Genomic DNA, 14,988 nt, shown 5'->3' on the forward strand with positions numbered 1-14,988 from the left:
TCTCTCTCTCTCTCTCTCTCTCTCTCTCTCTCTCTCTCTCTCTCTCTCTCTCTCTCTCTTTTATTTTTTTGAGACAGGGTTCTCTGTATAGCCTTGGCTGTCTGGAACTCACTCTGTAGACCAGGCTGGTCTCAAACTCAGAAATCCGCCCGCCTCCCAAGTGCTGGGACTAAAGGTGTGTGCCACCACTGCCCCACTAATTAGTACCATCTCAATCCCCTGTTCACCAGGGCAGCATGAGGAAAGTCTGTCAAGAGGCTGGGTTCATGTATAAAGGCAAAGGGAGAACTTTTGAACTTCTCTCGCCACACAAGCCCCAGTTTGGAGCAGCCCATTCTTGCCTATGCTGTGGCAAGGCATCCATCACCTGTCTCTCCTTTCTAGACTTAAACGTGGTGCAGGAGCTTGAAACAGTTAGCATCAGTGCATGGTGATGCTGCCAGCCTGCACAACACTGAAGCATGCCAGTCATTTTCCTTCCAAGAGGGCTGCGGTGGTGCCATGCCAGGCAGGTGCCAGCCTCTGAGGCAGGGCTTGACCTTAGGCACAGGGAGAAGCCCCACCTACCATAAGGTGCCACAAGCAATGAATGGCTTTGCCCATCTCTTGATCACATTGTCTGGACAGGAAACTCTGGGGCAAGGCACGTCCATCAAAATGATATGAACATCTGCATTCCAATGTCTAGAAGGGCCGTCGCCAAGTCCTTTGTGAGGGTGTGACTTTGCTGCCTGCTCACTCTTCCAGAATGAGCATCTAGTGAGGCTGGGGACCCTGTTGGTACAGGAGGTTGGGCCTCCTAACCAGTGGCTTGCTGGGCCTCCAAAACCTCAGCTCTGGTTATTCTGGGCACACAGATCCTGCAAGCGGAATGTCTCCGCGCAGCTCGGAAGGAATCTTCGAGATCATCCAGCCATGTCCCGGCTCCCTCCTTCAGCGTTCCCTTCCAGCATGAGCCTTCATTCTGCCACAGCCTGGGCAGTCGGAGAGACTCCTCAGCTCCTGTGACCTCCTTCCCAGATCTCAAGGGGGAGCATGGCTGCTCCTTTCACCCACCCATCACACCCCCAACTCTCATTCACACCCACCCGACTTGTCGTCACACCCACCCGACTTGTCGGCTGTGGTTTAGATGTGAAACACTCCCCCCTTCCCCCAAAGACTCTCCCACTGGAGGCTTGGTCCCAGAACAGTATTCTGAGGTGATCGGCATGGGAGGGTGACTTTATCAATGGGCTAATCCAGGGATGAATTCATAGATGAACGACCTTTAGGAGGAGGGGCCTGGCTGGAGGTAGGAGGTTGCTGGGGCTATGCCTTTGAAGTAAGTAACTGGACCGCCATGGTCCCTTCCTGCCTTCTGGTTATCATGGGTGAGCCACTCTGCCCAGTCGCATGCTCCCTCCCAGTCAAGATGTCTTAGCTCACCACACACCCACACGCACGCACGCATGCGCGCACACGGCTGGAGGCCACAGAGGCCACAGGTTGTCATCCTCCAACTCCCTTGTTTTCTCATGTAAGGAAAAAAATCTAACAGCTTCCAGCAGGCTGTGAGCTCCTGGATAGCCTGAGGTGATATCATTCCGCTATGCATTTCCTTCAGGAGTCAACCAGATCTCCAGCTATTACGGTGCACACCCTGGCTCTGTGGTCCTGGCAGCATCCTACACCAACGACCTCCAGGCTGCTCCTCTGTCCTCTCTGAGGGAAGCATTTGATGAAGCCGGCTACCTTGTAGAAATCACTTCACCCACTGCCTTAGTTAGGGTTTCCATTGCTGGGAAGAGACACCATGATCACGGCAACTCTTACAAAGGAAAACATTTCATTGGGGCCGGCTTATAGTTTCAGAGGTCTAGTCTGTTATCATCACGGCGGGAAGCATGGCAGGGTGCGGGCAGACAGGGTACTGGAGAAGGAGCCGAGAGTTCTACATCTTGATCCGAAGGCAGCCAGGAGACTCTCATTCCACACTGGGCAGAATCTGAGCATAGGAGATCTCAAAGCCCACCTACACAAGGACACACTTCCTCCAACAAGGCCACACCCACCCCAACAAGGCCACACCTCCTATTAGTGTCGCTCCCTATGGCCAGGGATCAGAACACATGAACCTATGGGGGCCATACCTATTCAATCCACCAATACCCACCCATGTTCATACCAAGCCCCCTGTCAGTTACAGCTTGTATCCATACCCTACAGTGACCTTGCTTTGTGTATCTGCCCTGCACAACTCCTAATCCTAAACCCAGCGTCTGCCTACTCTGGTTACTCTGTAGTAAAAGGGGATTTCCAGCCAGCGCTGCTGACTCGTCTCCCTTCCTTTGGGCTGACACAATGGGCCCTTCTCACACCCTCAGGGGCATCTGCCTTACCTGCTGCCTCATGCCCTGAGCCTCCGGGCAGGAACGTGTCAGGTCTCTGGTGCAAAGCAGGTTTCGCTATGCATGTTTTTATTTGGTTGGTTGGCCGGTTATCAAAACAGGCTTTCTCTGTGTAGCCTTGGCTGTCCTGGAGCTCCCTTAGACCGGATTGGACTCGAACTCATAAAGATCCACCTGTCTCTGCCTCTGGCGCTCGCCACCACCGCCGTGCCATGTTTTTTCACTGTCTGCTGTCTTTGGTGGTGGGGATCCAATCATGGTGGATGCTCGGCAGGCATCCCACCTCTGAGTTACAGGGTGAGTTACAGGTTTGTTCTTTTTTTTTTTTCAAGATTTATTTATTTTATTTATGAGTACACTGTCGCTGTCTTCGGACACACCAGAATAGGGCATCCAATCTCATTACGGACGGTTGTGAGCCACTATGTGGTTGCTGGGATTTGACTTCAGGACCTCTGGAAGAGCAGTCAGTGCTGGAGCCATCTCTCCAGCCCCTACAGGTTTGTTCTCGAGGTCCTGGGTGGCACAGGGGGCTCAGTCCACTATCCATTACACCACCTCCTCCCCAGCTCTGCAAGCTCACCGGAGGCCCCTCCCTGGCCTTATCACCAGGGTTCAAAAGTCCGTCTGCTGACAGTCTCGAGGTGCCGTGAGGGTGACTGTGGTCCAGCAGACCTCAGTACTGTGTCAACATATGAATGCGTCCCTGCAGCCTGGTGCTGACACTCGAGAACTGGTAGACGCCCTCAAAATCTCTCCTCATGGGAGACTGAGCCGTGGGAACGATAGCCCGTAGCCGGGATGAGCAATGTGGAAGGTGCGGCTCTGACACTCCCACCCATAGGTGCTATGACTCAGCGAACGTGGTTATTCCCATGCCCTAGATCAGAAAGACTTTCCCAGGCTAGCTCAGGTCATGTCTATCCCAGAAGGGACTCTACCAGCTGGGTCACTTCAGCTATGAATTGTTGGGATGACCCATCCATCCCTACACGTATTATATCAGTTGGTTATGGACGTGTGTTCCTGTAGTCTCAATTGTTAAACGGGCCGGGTGGAAGTCACGTGGCCCTCAGTCTGGCCAATAGGCAACACGGCGGAGTGTGACCCGGCTGCTGATTGGCTCAGACTGGATGATGACTAATGAGCTTGTGGCTGAAGCTGGGGCAGAAGACCCACCAGAATGGGAGCCAGGCAGGGAGGTGAAGCAGAGGGAGCCACTTGGTTGGGCTGCGACCGCAGGGAAGTTGGGTTAAGCTGTATGGCTAGCGGCAAGACTGTCCTAGCAAAAGGTTAACAGCCTTACGCCATGCAGATGTCTCCATGTTTTTATTATTAAACCTCAAGCGGGATTCCCTAAAAGCCCCCACAATAATAATAAAACTGTGTTTTTGTGATGCTGGGAGTTAAACCAGAGCCTGGTACCAGTTTATAAACGGCTCAGTGGCTAGAGACGCTTGGTGTCATTCCTCAGGACCAGAGTTCAAGCCCAGGGAGAAATATGGTGGTGGAAGCAGAGAATCACCTTCCAGCAGGTTGTCCTCGGACCTCCATAGGTACATCATGGCTTGCACGCATACACTCATAGGCACATAGCACATACACTGGTAAATAAATGTAAAATTAAATAAACACACTACTTGCCTTTTCTTGGTATATCTACATTGCACCTGTGATTTTTGTTGTTGTTGTTCCTTTTGATTTTTCGAGACAGGGTTTCTCTGTGTAGCCTGGCTGTCCTGGAACTCACTCTGTAAAACCAGTCTGGCCTCAACCTCCTGAGTACTGGGATTAAAGGCATGTACCACCACCACCCAGTGTGACTGTGATTTTTAAACAAAAGTAAAAAAAAAAAAAAATCAAAACTAAAGACACAATTTGTATAGTCTCTAAAAATATATATTTAGAGAGATCACACAGAGTCTTTTGAAAATAATCATTTGGAAGGAAACAAAATACAATGCAGTCTGGGAATCACAAAAGAAGCTTCTCAACTCCACCCTCTCCATCACAGAGGGGTATTTACTTCGTGGTCCCAAACACAGGTTCAACCGGTGAAAGTATTTGGCAAAGGGGTCTTGCAGAATCAGAAGTAGCTTATCTCCTCGTGTTTTTCTTTGTTGGTCTGGTAAGAAGTCAAGGTCAGAGGCTTGTTTTCATGAGGGAGGGGTTGGAACACCCTCAAGTGCACGTATTTGTCTTCACCAACATCAACCTGGAGGGAGAGAGGGGGAGGGGGTTGTGAGGGAAAGCTGAGGCTCCAGTGAGTTTGTTCCCTGGCTTAACCGAGCCTTAGAAAGCTGAGCCAGGGGCCTGGAGAGATGGCTCAATGGTTAAGAGCACTGACTGCTCTTCCAGAGGTCCTGAGTTCAAATCCCAGCAACCACATGGTGGCTCACAACCATCTGAAATGGGGCTGTGATGCCCTCTTCTGGTGTGTCTGAAGACAGCGACAGTGTACTCATATAAATAACCAATAAATAAATCTTTTTTAAAAAGAAACCTGAGCCAGAAAGGAGTAAGTAAGCAAGTAAGCCAGTGATGATGCTTATCTCCTCCTTTAAGGCCAGGAACCCCAGCACCCTAAATAAGGGGTGCTCTGGGGAGGAAGTTCCAAGACACTCTGCTCTACTCTGAGACTATGTCCCCAGTCCTTGCCAAGCTACTATTCAGTACCCACCTTGATGAAGAAGTTGGTGCCGGCCACTACCTGGCTCTTGAAGGACACAGCTTTAAAGACATTGAACTTCTGATTTTCTTTCTCTTCAAGCTGGGACTTCACCTGGATGGTGAGTGAGAGGAAAGGACTCAGATTCATCCACAGAATGATGCCCCTCTCGGGAGCCCCATTGCCAGCCCTCAACACTGGCGTTCCTTACTACGGGGGAGATGGTAAGCTGTTGGCCTCACTGATAAAGAACACGGCTCCTCTTTTGAGACAGGATCTTACTGTGTAGCTATGGCTGGCACGGAACTAAGCAGACCAGGCTGGCTTCAAACTCAGAGAGATTCGCCTGTCTCTGCCTCCTGAGTGTTGGCATGGCACTCGGCCAGGATTCCCTTGCCCAGCCAGGCCAGTGTGTCTGTACCAATTCCTCATTTTCAGGGTCTCGTGGAGCTGACTCATTCCTCCTTGGCCCCTTTGTCAGAGCAAAGACCTCCCAAGTTCAGCTGGGCTTAGTGGACAGGGTCCTGGGCTTGGGAGCTGAAGAGAGGAGATGTTTAACTTTTCTTCTCTCGCTAACACCCTGAATCTCCGAAGCTTGTACAGAATCTCTGCCCTGCTAACAGACACAGGATGAGCTGCCGGGACCCAAGGTCCACCCTCTGGTTTCAGACTAGGCACAAGCAAGTTCTACAACTTCTGGGTTTTATCCTTTTTCCCCCGAGGGGCGGGGTTGGTGATGGTGGCGCTATCAGGTGAGTTCTGCCACTGAGCTGTACAGTCCTAGCTCTTTATTTTGAGGAGACTCCCACTGTAACCCAGGCTAGCTTTCTCTTGTTTAGGCCTGGGTGTAATTCAAGTAAGTGCCTCATCTTTGGGACAGCCTGGGTTCTAACACTCTGAGCTGCCTTCCCGAATTCTCTGGGACCCACCGGATCCCTCCACCGATTCCCTAAGAGGTGAGAGGCTCTCTTGCATGCAAGCGGTGGAAGACTCACCCCAGTCCCCGGCCCTGAATCCTCCAACCAGGCCCAGAGCCTCAGCTCCCAGTCACGCTTGAAGCCGCGCCTGAAACCGGTTGCAGGACCCAGGCAGGTCCCTGAGGCCGCCGGGTCCCGCAGGCCTGGCTCCTGCTGGCCTGACCTGGTCCCAGTCTCACCTTGTCGGCGATCTCCTGCGTCTCGGCGGTGGCCGGCTTTGTGGCGGATGGCCCGCCACACATCATCTTGGCAGCTGTAGTCGGGGTAGCACAGAGAAGCTAAGGACAGAGACAACTAGGGGACCTGAGCGCCTGGACCCTAGAAAAACCTGGCTTGGCTCCGCCCCCGGACCCGTGGCACGTGACAGAGCGACGGGGCGGGGCGCCGCACCCTCTCTCTTTACTGTCACCACCGTCGCTCGGTTCCAGGAAGAGTCATGAGACCCAGGCTGGGCGTGGGCGGAGGGTGAGGCCTGGTGGATGCTTCACGCCCCTTCCCTGAACCGGCACTAAGAGGGAGGGGTTGGGAGTCCTGATTGCCCCTCCAGGGTCGTGAAGTGATTGTAGGAATATCCCTGACCCGGCTTAGGGACTTCCGGGTCCTCACAGGATGCAGAGATGTAAGGAGTGGGGAGGGGTCCGTGGAGAAGGTGGACACGAAGTCCAGCCTTGGCCATCTCAATTTCCTCTAGCCCTGTGAATATGAAGTCGGTCCCTCCAAAAAAAAAAACAAAAACAAAAAAACAAACAAACAAACAAAAAACCGGTCGGTGGTGGCGCACGCCTTTAATCCCAGCACTTGAGAAGCAGAGGCAGACGGATTTCTGAGTTCGAGGCCAGCCTGGTCTACAGAGTGAGTTCCAGGACAGCCAGGGCTACACAGAGAAACTCTGTCTCGAAACCCCCCCCCCCAAAAAAGAAGAAGTGGGTCCCCCCATCCCTCCTTTCATGGGGTGGGTACAGAAATAGATAAATGAGGACCTTGAAATCTCAGGTCCCTGTTTCCCCCTCCCCCAACACACACGCCCGCCCTGTCGTGTCCTCCCCTCCCCCACGTGGACTGAGTTTTTGGTTCTTGATGACTCCATGAAATAAGAGCTAATCTGGGAATTCCAATCTTTCAGAATGGGTGTAGGAATAGCCTTGGTAGGCTGTAAACGGAGCTTAGGGATCCCAGCCCCACCTCCAGGCTGGGGAGCATGAGAACCCCGATATGCCCTCTGTCAGTGCTATTACTTGAGTGACCTTCAAACCCATGTTTCCATTTTCAAAACTGTCACAGTTTGATCGCGGGACATGATGGTGCACACCTGCTATCCTGGCACTTGAAGGGCTAAGCAAGCTAGCTTGACTACCCAGTGAGACCTGGGCTTTAAGAAAAAACAAATAAGCCGGGCAGCGGTGGCGCACGCCTTTAATCCCAGCACTTGGGAGGCAGAGGCAGGCAGATTTCTGAGTTCGAGGCCAGCCTGGTCTACCGAGTGAGTTCCAGGACAGCCAGGGCTATACAGAGAAACCCTGTCTCAAGTTACTCCTGCCTCAGCTTCCTCAGTCTGGAGACTGAGACTGTGGGCCAGGAAAAAAGGTTTTGGTTGCTTGGTTGGTTGGTTGGTTTTTAGAGACAGGGTTTCTCTTTGTAACTCTCCTGGGTGTCACAGAGATCTGCTTGCCTCTGCTTCCTGAGCCACCACACCTGGCCCAGTGAGAAGTTTTATGTGGCTGTGGGTATGAATTAGAGATGGGCAGAAGTTCTTTTCTAATCTTAGAAACATGGAAGGAAGCAGGAGAGGAGATGTGGACCACAGAGGGGTAGTTTCCTTCTTGGCTACAGCAGTTGACTCTGTTATTGACAGACAGAGTTGCAGTGTGAATTGTGCCTTCAGGATTTCCCCAGCAGACAGACAGTTCTTTGTTGATACAACCTTGCGGGTGCCCACACTTTCCCCGTAGGAGGTGGACACCTGTGGAAACACACAGGCCAGCCCCAGAGAAAACAAGTAAGGCTGTTTATCCAGGCCTCACAGTGTGAAGGAGTCAGTGTGTCTTCACGTGGGTAGAGACAGAGGCAGGCAGGACAGGGGAAGGCCTCACGACTAGAACTGGCCCTAGAAGGCTGGATTCCTTGCCTTTTTTGAGAGACAAAAACTTTTACCGGTGAGCCATAGCCCAGGCTTGCTTATTTGCTTGTTTGTTTGTTTGTTTATCTATTTTAAACTCCAGATTTTATTCCCCTCCCAGTCCATCTTCCTCTTTAATTCATTTTTCATTCTGACATAGGGTCTAAGTTGCCCAGGCTGGTCTTGAACTCATTCACCGATGTGAATTGAGCAAAATCGAACTCAGTTACCCATACCTTTAGATTCTCCAGCCTCAGCTTCCTGTGTAGCTGGGATGATAGGCCTTTACTTTGGGCAAGTCTGCCCAAAAGATGACTTAAAGATGTCATAAGCAGGCTCTTGGCCCCACCCCACCTGTTTTACAAACTCAGGACAAACAAGCCCATACATACCAACCTTTGCTCAATTCTGCAAGAACTGGGTCAGCATGAGATCATAGAGAGAAGAGGCTGGGGGCGTGGAAAAGCACACTCCTTTTTGGGGCTGACTAATAGCTCCTGGAGCTATCTCCGCACAAAACCCAAGGCTGTGTTCCAAAGGCTGTTTGGAGGGACAAATAGACAAGACACTCCCGACCCTCCTCCCCCATGTTGGAAACCAGCATGGAAGCAGAGACATGTCATCTCAGCACTTAGATGGCTGAAGCACGATCAGGAGTTGTGGGCTATTCTAGACTCTCTAAAACACACACACACACACACACACACTAACGAACCAGGCATGGTGGCACATGCTGTTAAGTACAGTACTTTGAAGCAGAGACTGATGGATCTATTTGAATTTGAGGACAGCCTGGTCTACAGACTGAGTTCAAGGACAGCCAAAGCTACACAGAGAAACCCGGTCTCACAAAACCAAAATAAATAAATAAATAAATAAATAAATAAATAAATAAATAAATAAAACTACAAAAATAATAATAAATAATGAATCCTCTGCCTTCTGAGCGTATGGTGTCTATGACATTGGGAAATAGGCTTGACCCGACCTGCGGGTCCTAGTTATTCGTGGGGGCGAGGAGGACCACAACCTGAAAAAAGAACGGGCGAGAGAGAAGAAAGGACTCAAGGAAGCAATTGCTTGTCAAGAGTTGTATATTTGAGGGCTGGAGAGATGGCTCAGTGGTTAAGCGCACTGACTGGACTTCCAGAGGTCCTGAGTTCAAATTCCAGCAACCACATGGTGGCTCACAACCATCTGTAATGAGATCTGATGCCCTCTTTTGGTGTGTCTGAAGACAGCTACAATGTATTCATATATAATAAATAAATCTTTAAAAACAAAAAACAAGCCGGGCGGTGGTGGCGCACGCCTTTAATCCCAGCACTTGGGAGGCAGAGGCAGGTGGATTTCTGAGTTCGAGAGTTCGAGGCTAGCCTGGTCTACAGAGTGAGTTCCAGGACAGCCAGGGCTACACAGAGAAACCCTGTCTCGAAAAAAAAAAAAAAACCGAAAAAAAGAAGAAGAAAAAAAATAAAAACAACAAACAAACAAACAAACAAACAAAAAGAGTTGTGTATTTGAACGTGAAGCCCCTTTTTATAGTATGCTTTACAAGGGGAGGGGGTAAGAGGGGCCAGGTGGTGGAAAAGTACAGAATCTTCATGTCCTGTGCCCTGAAACATTTCATGGTCTACAGGGTACACTACCTTGAATTATGATCTACCTGCTATTCTTCAGAAGATATGGTACACTGCTTTGAGTCTATCTGCAGCTGCCAGGCAGGATCTTGCAGTTGCCAAGCTGCAGGGGACATTGTGCAGGTGGGGAAAGGTAAGGGGTGAGGATAAGGGTGAGGGTCCTAGCTTCTGGCATAGGCTTAAGACCCAAATTCTTACAGATTAGACTAGAGTGGCTAGCTTGGATCCTAGCAAGCCATCTATTTTCACCTCCCCGTTGCTGGGGTCATATAAGCACCTGCCATTGTGCCCAATTCTTTAATGACACTGGGGATCCAATCCAGGCCCTCAAGCTTGCAAGGCAAGCATGTCTGCAACTGAGCCCCCCATCCTAGCTCTATAAAGTCTACTCTGAGGTATAGTTTTAGGTACTGCATGGCTGTTTTGATGAACTTTTCTGTCAGAGACTCATGCTATGTCCTACTAAGATTCGTCTCTATTTTTCCCTGTTTTTCCCAGTTGTGTTGTGTCAGCTCTGACATGCGCATTTGTCATTTTATTGCTGGCCCTGCTGCCACTTTAAGGAGTCACTATAGGTAGGGACCTTCTCTTGCTCACAGTGAGAGTAGGCCTTGTGGTAGCCCTCTGGAGGTAGAGATAGGCAAGTGGATCTCCAGGCCAGGCAGGGCTAGGACATGAAATGGGAGGGGGGGAATGGATGGGAGTGGTGGGTTAGAGAGAGAAGTAGGGGGAGGATTCAGGAGGAGAGAAGAAAAGAGACAGCTTCAGTGGACAGTATGAGGGGCCCGACAGAGAGAGGGAGAGAGATATAACACCATCAGAGAAATCTCTTACAACTTCCCCAGGAGGTGAGGCACCTGACCAGAACCAAAGCCAGCTTGGCAATCCAGGAGAGCTGTTTGCTCAGAGTGGCAGAGCAAAGGAAGGACACTTACCTACAAGTCCCTGCTGCCTCCATAGAAAGTAAAGAGTTGCCGGGCGGTGGTGGCGCACGCCTTTAATCCCAGCACTTGGGAGGCAGAGCCAGGCGGATTTCTGAGTTCGAGGCCAGCCTGGTCTACAGAGTGACTTCCAGAACAGCCAGGACTATACAGAGAAATCCTGTCTCAAAAAAGGAAAAGAAAAAAAAAAGAAAGAAAGAAAGTAAAGAGTCGTGTGCACAGGAATCACGTCTGATTTCTGAGAGGAGGGGAAGGCAGCCAGGTGTGGCCCCCAACTTTTCCAGCCTTTTCATTTGCATAACAAACCAAATAGAAGAATGTTTCTACACAGAAGGGAGGGAGAGGGGGAGCCGCTGGGCCGATGGGTGTCAGGATTCAGGGATTCAAATGCTTCTTAGTATCTTTCAGAATCCCTTCTGTCTCTCCTGATGACCTGTGACCCTGACATTCAGCCTCGTCTTCATCAGGTCTAGGGATGAGAGCCTAGCCACATGGGATGTGAGAGGATATTGCCACAGACAGACACGTGACTTGTGGCTGCAGAACTGTCAGCTCCAGTCCCACACAGCAGGAAGCCAGGCCTGTGTGTCCTAAGTCCAACAGGTGACACCAGCGACTGAGAGAATGCTCCAGGTCCAAAGCCAGAGACCATCTTGGGATATTTCGCCTGTGTAGCAGCCAGTGTGTCACCTACCTCTGTGTGTGACTTGGTGTTCTTGTTGGGGCTCCAAAACTGCTAGACAAAATTAACTATCAGGATATCTATATGATGCCAACTCTTTCCCTCTTATGCCTTCCCCATGGCCTCTCTTAACCTACCTTAAATATATATATATACATGTGTGTTTATATACATATATATGTATATAGACTTTTTATATGTATATAGACCTTACATATATGTATATAGACCTTATATAGAGGGACCTTATATATACCTTATATATCTATATGCACCTTACATGTGTATATATCCTATATATAAATACCACATATACATACCATATATATCATATATTTGAGATATATATCACATACACACATATACATATACAAATACATATACATATATTACACACCCTTTGGAGCACCTCCTACTGAGCTCACCTATCTTAAAACATTTCATTTGGAAACTTTGTGCCAGGCAGTGGTGGCGCACGCCTTTAATCCCAGCACTTGGGAGGCAGAGGCAGGCAGATTTCTGAGTTCGAGGCCAGCCTGGTCTACAGAGTGAGTTCAGGACAGCCAAGGCTACATAGAGAAACCCTGCCTCGAAAAACCAAAAAAAAAAAAAAAAATTTTTTTTACCAGAAATCCTGAGGGTCTTTTATGTACCTCCTGACCTATATTTGTGATGAGTCCCTCAAATGATGGAGTTTGTTTGTTTTGGGGGACAAGGTCTTACTACCTAACTCTGGTTGCCTTGGAACTCACAATGCAGACCAGGCTGGCCGGGGATTCACAGAGATCCCCCTGTGTCTGCTGGGTGGGACTACAGGACTAAATCCTCACAACCTTAAACAACCTTTTGACCTGTAGGCCGCTCTCTAGACAGCCAGAACTACACAGAGAAACCCTGTCTCGAAAAAACCAAAAAACCAAAAAAAAAAAAAAAGAAAGAAAAAAAAAGAGTTGCCTTGGTCATGGTGTCTCTTCACAGCAATGGAAACCCTCACTAAGACAATGACTAATTACTGTCTTTGTTCTTGAGATTTGTAGCCTTAAAAAGCATCTGTGAGTGGATGTTTAGGACCAGGTCTTCCTCCCCCTGGCTGGTACATAATAAACAATTTTTTGCTGAGGTTCCAAGTTGCAGTGGTAGTAAGCGTCCCGATTAGAGTGCTCAGACCTCATCTGAGTCCACTTTTCTGTATGTGTGTCTGTGTGTCTGTCCTGTATTCCCTCACCTCCCCTAGGTGGGGCTTCAGCACTCAAGCTAAAAGCAGGACTTAACATATACACATATGTATAATTAGATATATTTACTGTGTGATATGTAAGTATAGTCTGACAGTTAATATTAGTAGTTTAAGATAGCTTGCCTAAGTTAAAGAAACTGAGATGACTCTAAAAATTTCGGCCATAACACTGATGTGTTATGTGTTATCTTTTTTTGTTGTTGTTATTCAGTAAAATCTGTTGTGGAAAGTACAGACTTGTCTGTGTTTCTGTCATAGTGCTTAGACATGTCCTCTCCCACTCCAGATGCTCATTCCTCTTCAGTCAGACTTTGGACAACCTGTCCCTCCATCTTTTCTTTTTCTTTCTTTTTTTTTTTTTTTTTTTTTGGTTTTTGGAAACGGGGTTTTTCTTGAAGCCCTGGTTGTCCTGGAACTCACTCTGTAGACTAGGCTGGCCTCGAACTCAGAAATCCGCCTGCCTCTGCCTCCCAAGTGCTGGAATTAAAGGCGTTCGCCACGACTGCCGGCCAGCATCTAGCTTTTCAAAGCATCTAGCCACCTTCCTTGCCTGACGCTTTGCTCCTGGGCTTAGGTGGCCTATGGTGTGGCAATGAACTGGGAAAGTTACGGCGACACGAAGTCCAAATGTCCACTGGTCTTGGGAATTTTCCCAGCAAGTCATCAGACTTGTGATGGTCTTGGGAAAACACCATGATCACACCAACGAAATCTGTGATTGTTTTGTATTCTAATCTGACATCTCAGAACTTAGGCTATATGGAAAATTTCCCAATTGTGTCCCAAATGATTGTCACATTTCTTGAACCAGGGCACACTCAAGTTTTGCACACTCACCCTGCTTTCTCTAGTGTGTGTATTTGCCTGCCCACCAACAGGATAGGTGGCCTACACTTTGTTCCATAATCTGGATCATCACAGCTTTCTAGCTTTTCTCTGTTCAGGAAAGCGGATGCTTTCCAAGAGGCTTGGTGGGGTGGATTTCCCTGGGGACTTGGGTATTAGGGATATGATAAGATGTTTTGGGTAAAGCTCGCAGTTTTCAGCAGTGTACGGTTTATCCTCCCTTAACACGACTCAGGATGCCGAGTAAAAGGCAGCTCCACGCAGCCCTGTATAGCTGAGTGTTGCAGTTGAGGACAATCTGGGCCAAATCAAGATTTTCTTGTAATGCAGCCACTCCTGTTGCAGTAAAGAGAAGACAATGCTTTGACCCTCCCAAGAAACAGAGATGTCGCAGCCTGACAGGAGGCCACCATCTTCCCTGCGGGGTGCAGTTACGCTTCCCGGCCACTGAGAGGCGGTAGCGCACGCCGGCATCGTCCAGGACGTTTGACGTTTAGCAGCGTTGTGTCGCCTCCGTGTGACGTCGCGGCGGTGTCGTGCTGGCGTGACGCGACGCGTGTCGTCACGCGAGCGCCCCAGCGGCAGCGACGAGTGCGTGGTCTCGGGGGTTCTCTTCACCATGGTTCCCGGAGTGCCGCTCCCGCCGGAGGTCCAGCTGGCGCAGCGCCTGGCCGGCAATGAGCAGGTGACGCGGGACCGCGCGTTGCGGAAGCTGCGGAAGTACATCGTGGCCAGATCGCAGCGGGCGACAGGTACGCGAGAGGGAGGGAGGGCGGGCGAGCTCCGCCTCGTGGGCCCCGCAGGATCCGGCCTTCGTCTGCGATTCTCCTGGCTCAGGCCGACCCGATCGGACTGCGCGCTTTCCCTCCTTCTGGAGCTTGTTGATGCTCTTCCGCGGGCCCTGTGTCCTTAACGGAGTGTCCTCTGTCAACGACACTCCGTTCCCAGGACGTGCCTTTTGCCGAGCGGTTTCAATGCATCTGGTCCTCAGTGAGCGACCCTCCCCCCCGTCAACAACCTCTGCGTCTCTTGGGTATCCCACCACAGATGCAAATTTCTAGATTCCCTGAGCAGTGGTTTGGCCAAGGCCACGGATGTATGCTTTAGGAAGTGTCCCAGGGCAGTTTTCTACGCCCTAGTCAGAGAACCCCATCTTGGGGAAGGCGTCTCAGTACATCATGATGATGTCATCTTACTAGCCTGAATGAATAGCTTTCACCGTTTAATCTCTGAAATGTAACAGAATAGCTACAGTTCCTTGGTCTAACACTGGCTTCGTTAATCACTGCATTAATTAATTAATTAATTAATCACTGGCCATCATCCAGTCCTCAAAGTGTTGCGATTCTTAATTTTAACCCTGTGGGACTGATACCTGCCTGCTGGTGCATGAAGCTACTGGGGGGAGCTCCTCCAGGCACAGGTATGGCAGTTCTGTTGGAGAATGATTTGAGGGAGGGGCTGGTTGCCCAATTATATTTTTTTTTTTTT

At 49.8% G+C, this 14,988-nt stretch overlaps 2 protein-coding genes across 2 annotated transcripts in view; one reads left to right on the forward strand and one right to left on the reverse strand.

The window, feature by feature from the left end:
- Window positions 1-4,271: 4,271 nt before the first annotated feature.
- On the reverse strand, window positions 4,272-6,386 carry Cstb (cystatin B). Its single transcript, XM_028767958.1, has 3 exons — window positions 6,215-6,386; window positions 5,071-5,172; window positions 4,272-4,605 (listed from the first exon to the last, which is right to left on the reverse strand). Exons 1-3 carry the CDS (start codon window positions 6,278-6,280, stop codon window positions 4,477-4,479), a joined length of 297 nt encoding a protein of 98 aa, XP_028623791.1. The 5' UTR covers window positions 6,281-6,386; the 3' UTR covers window positions 4,272-4,476.
- A 7,700-nt stretch (window positions 6,387-14,086) lies between these two features.
- Rrp1 (ribosomal RNA processing 1) overlaps window positions 14,087-14,988 on the forward strand; it is a 13,992-nt gene continuing 13,090 nt past the window's right edge. The window contains exon 1 of the mRNA XM_028767936.1: window positions 14,087-14,249. Within this exon, the coding sequence (XP_028623769.1) occupies window positions 14,117-14,249 (133 nt within the window). The 5' untranslated portion in view covers window positions 14,087-14,116. The remainder of the gene's footprint in view (window positions 14,250-14,988) is intronic.

The sequence above is a fragment of the Grammomys surdaster genome, unplaced genomic scaffold, assembly GCF_004785775.1.
Source record: "Grammomys surdaster isolate TR1022 unplaced genomic scaffold, NIH_TR_1.0 183, whole genome shotgun sequence".
Taxonomy (NCBI): domain Eukaryota; kingdom Metazoa; phylum Chordata; class Mammalia; order Rodentia; family Muridae; genus Grammomys; species Grammomys surdaster.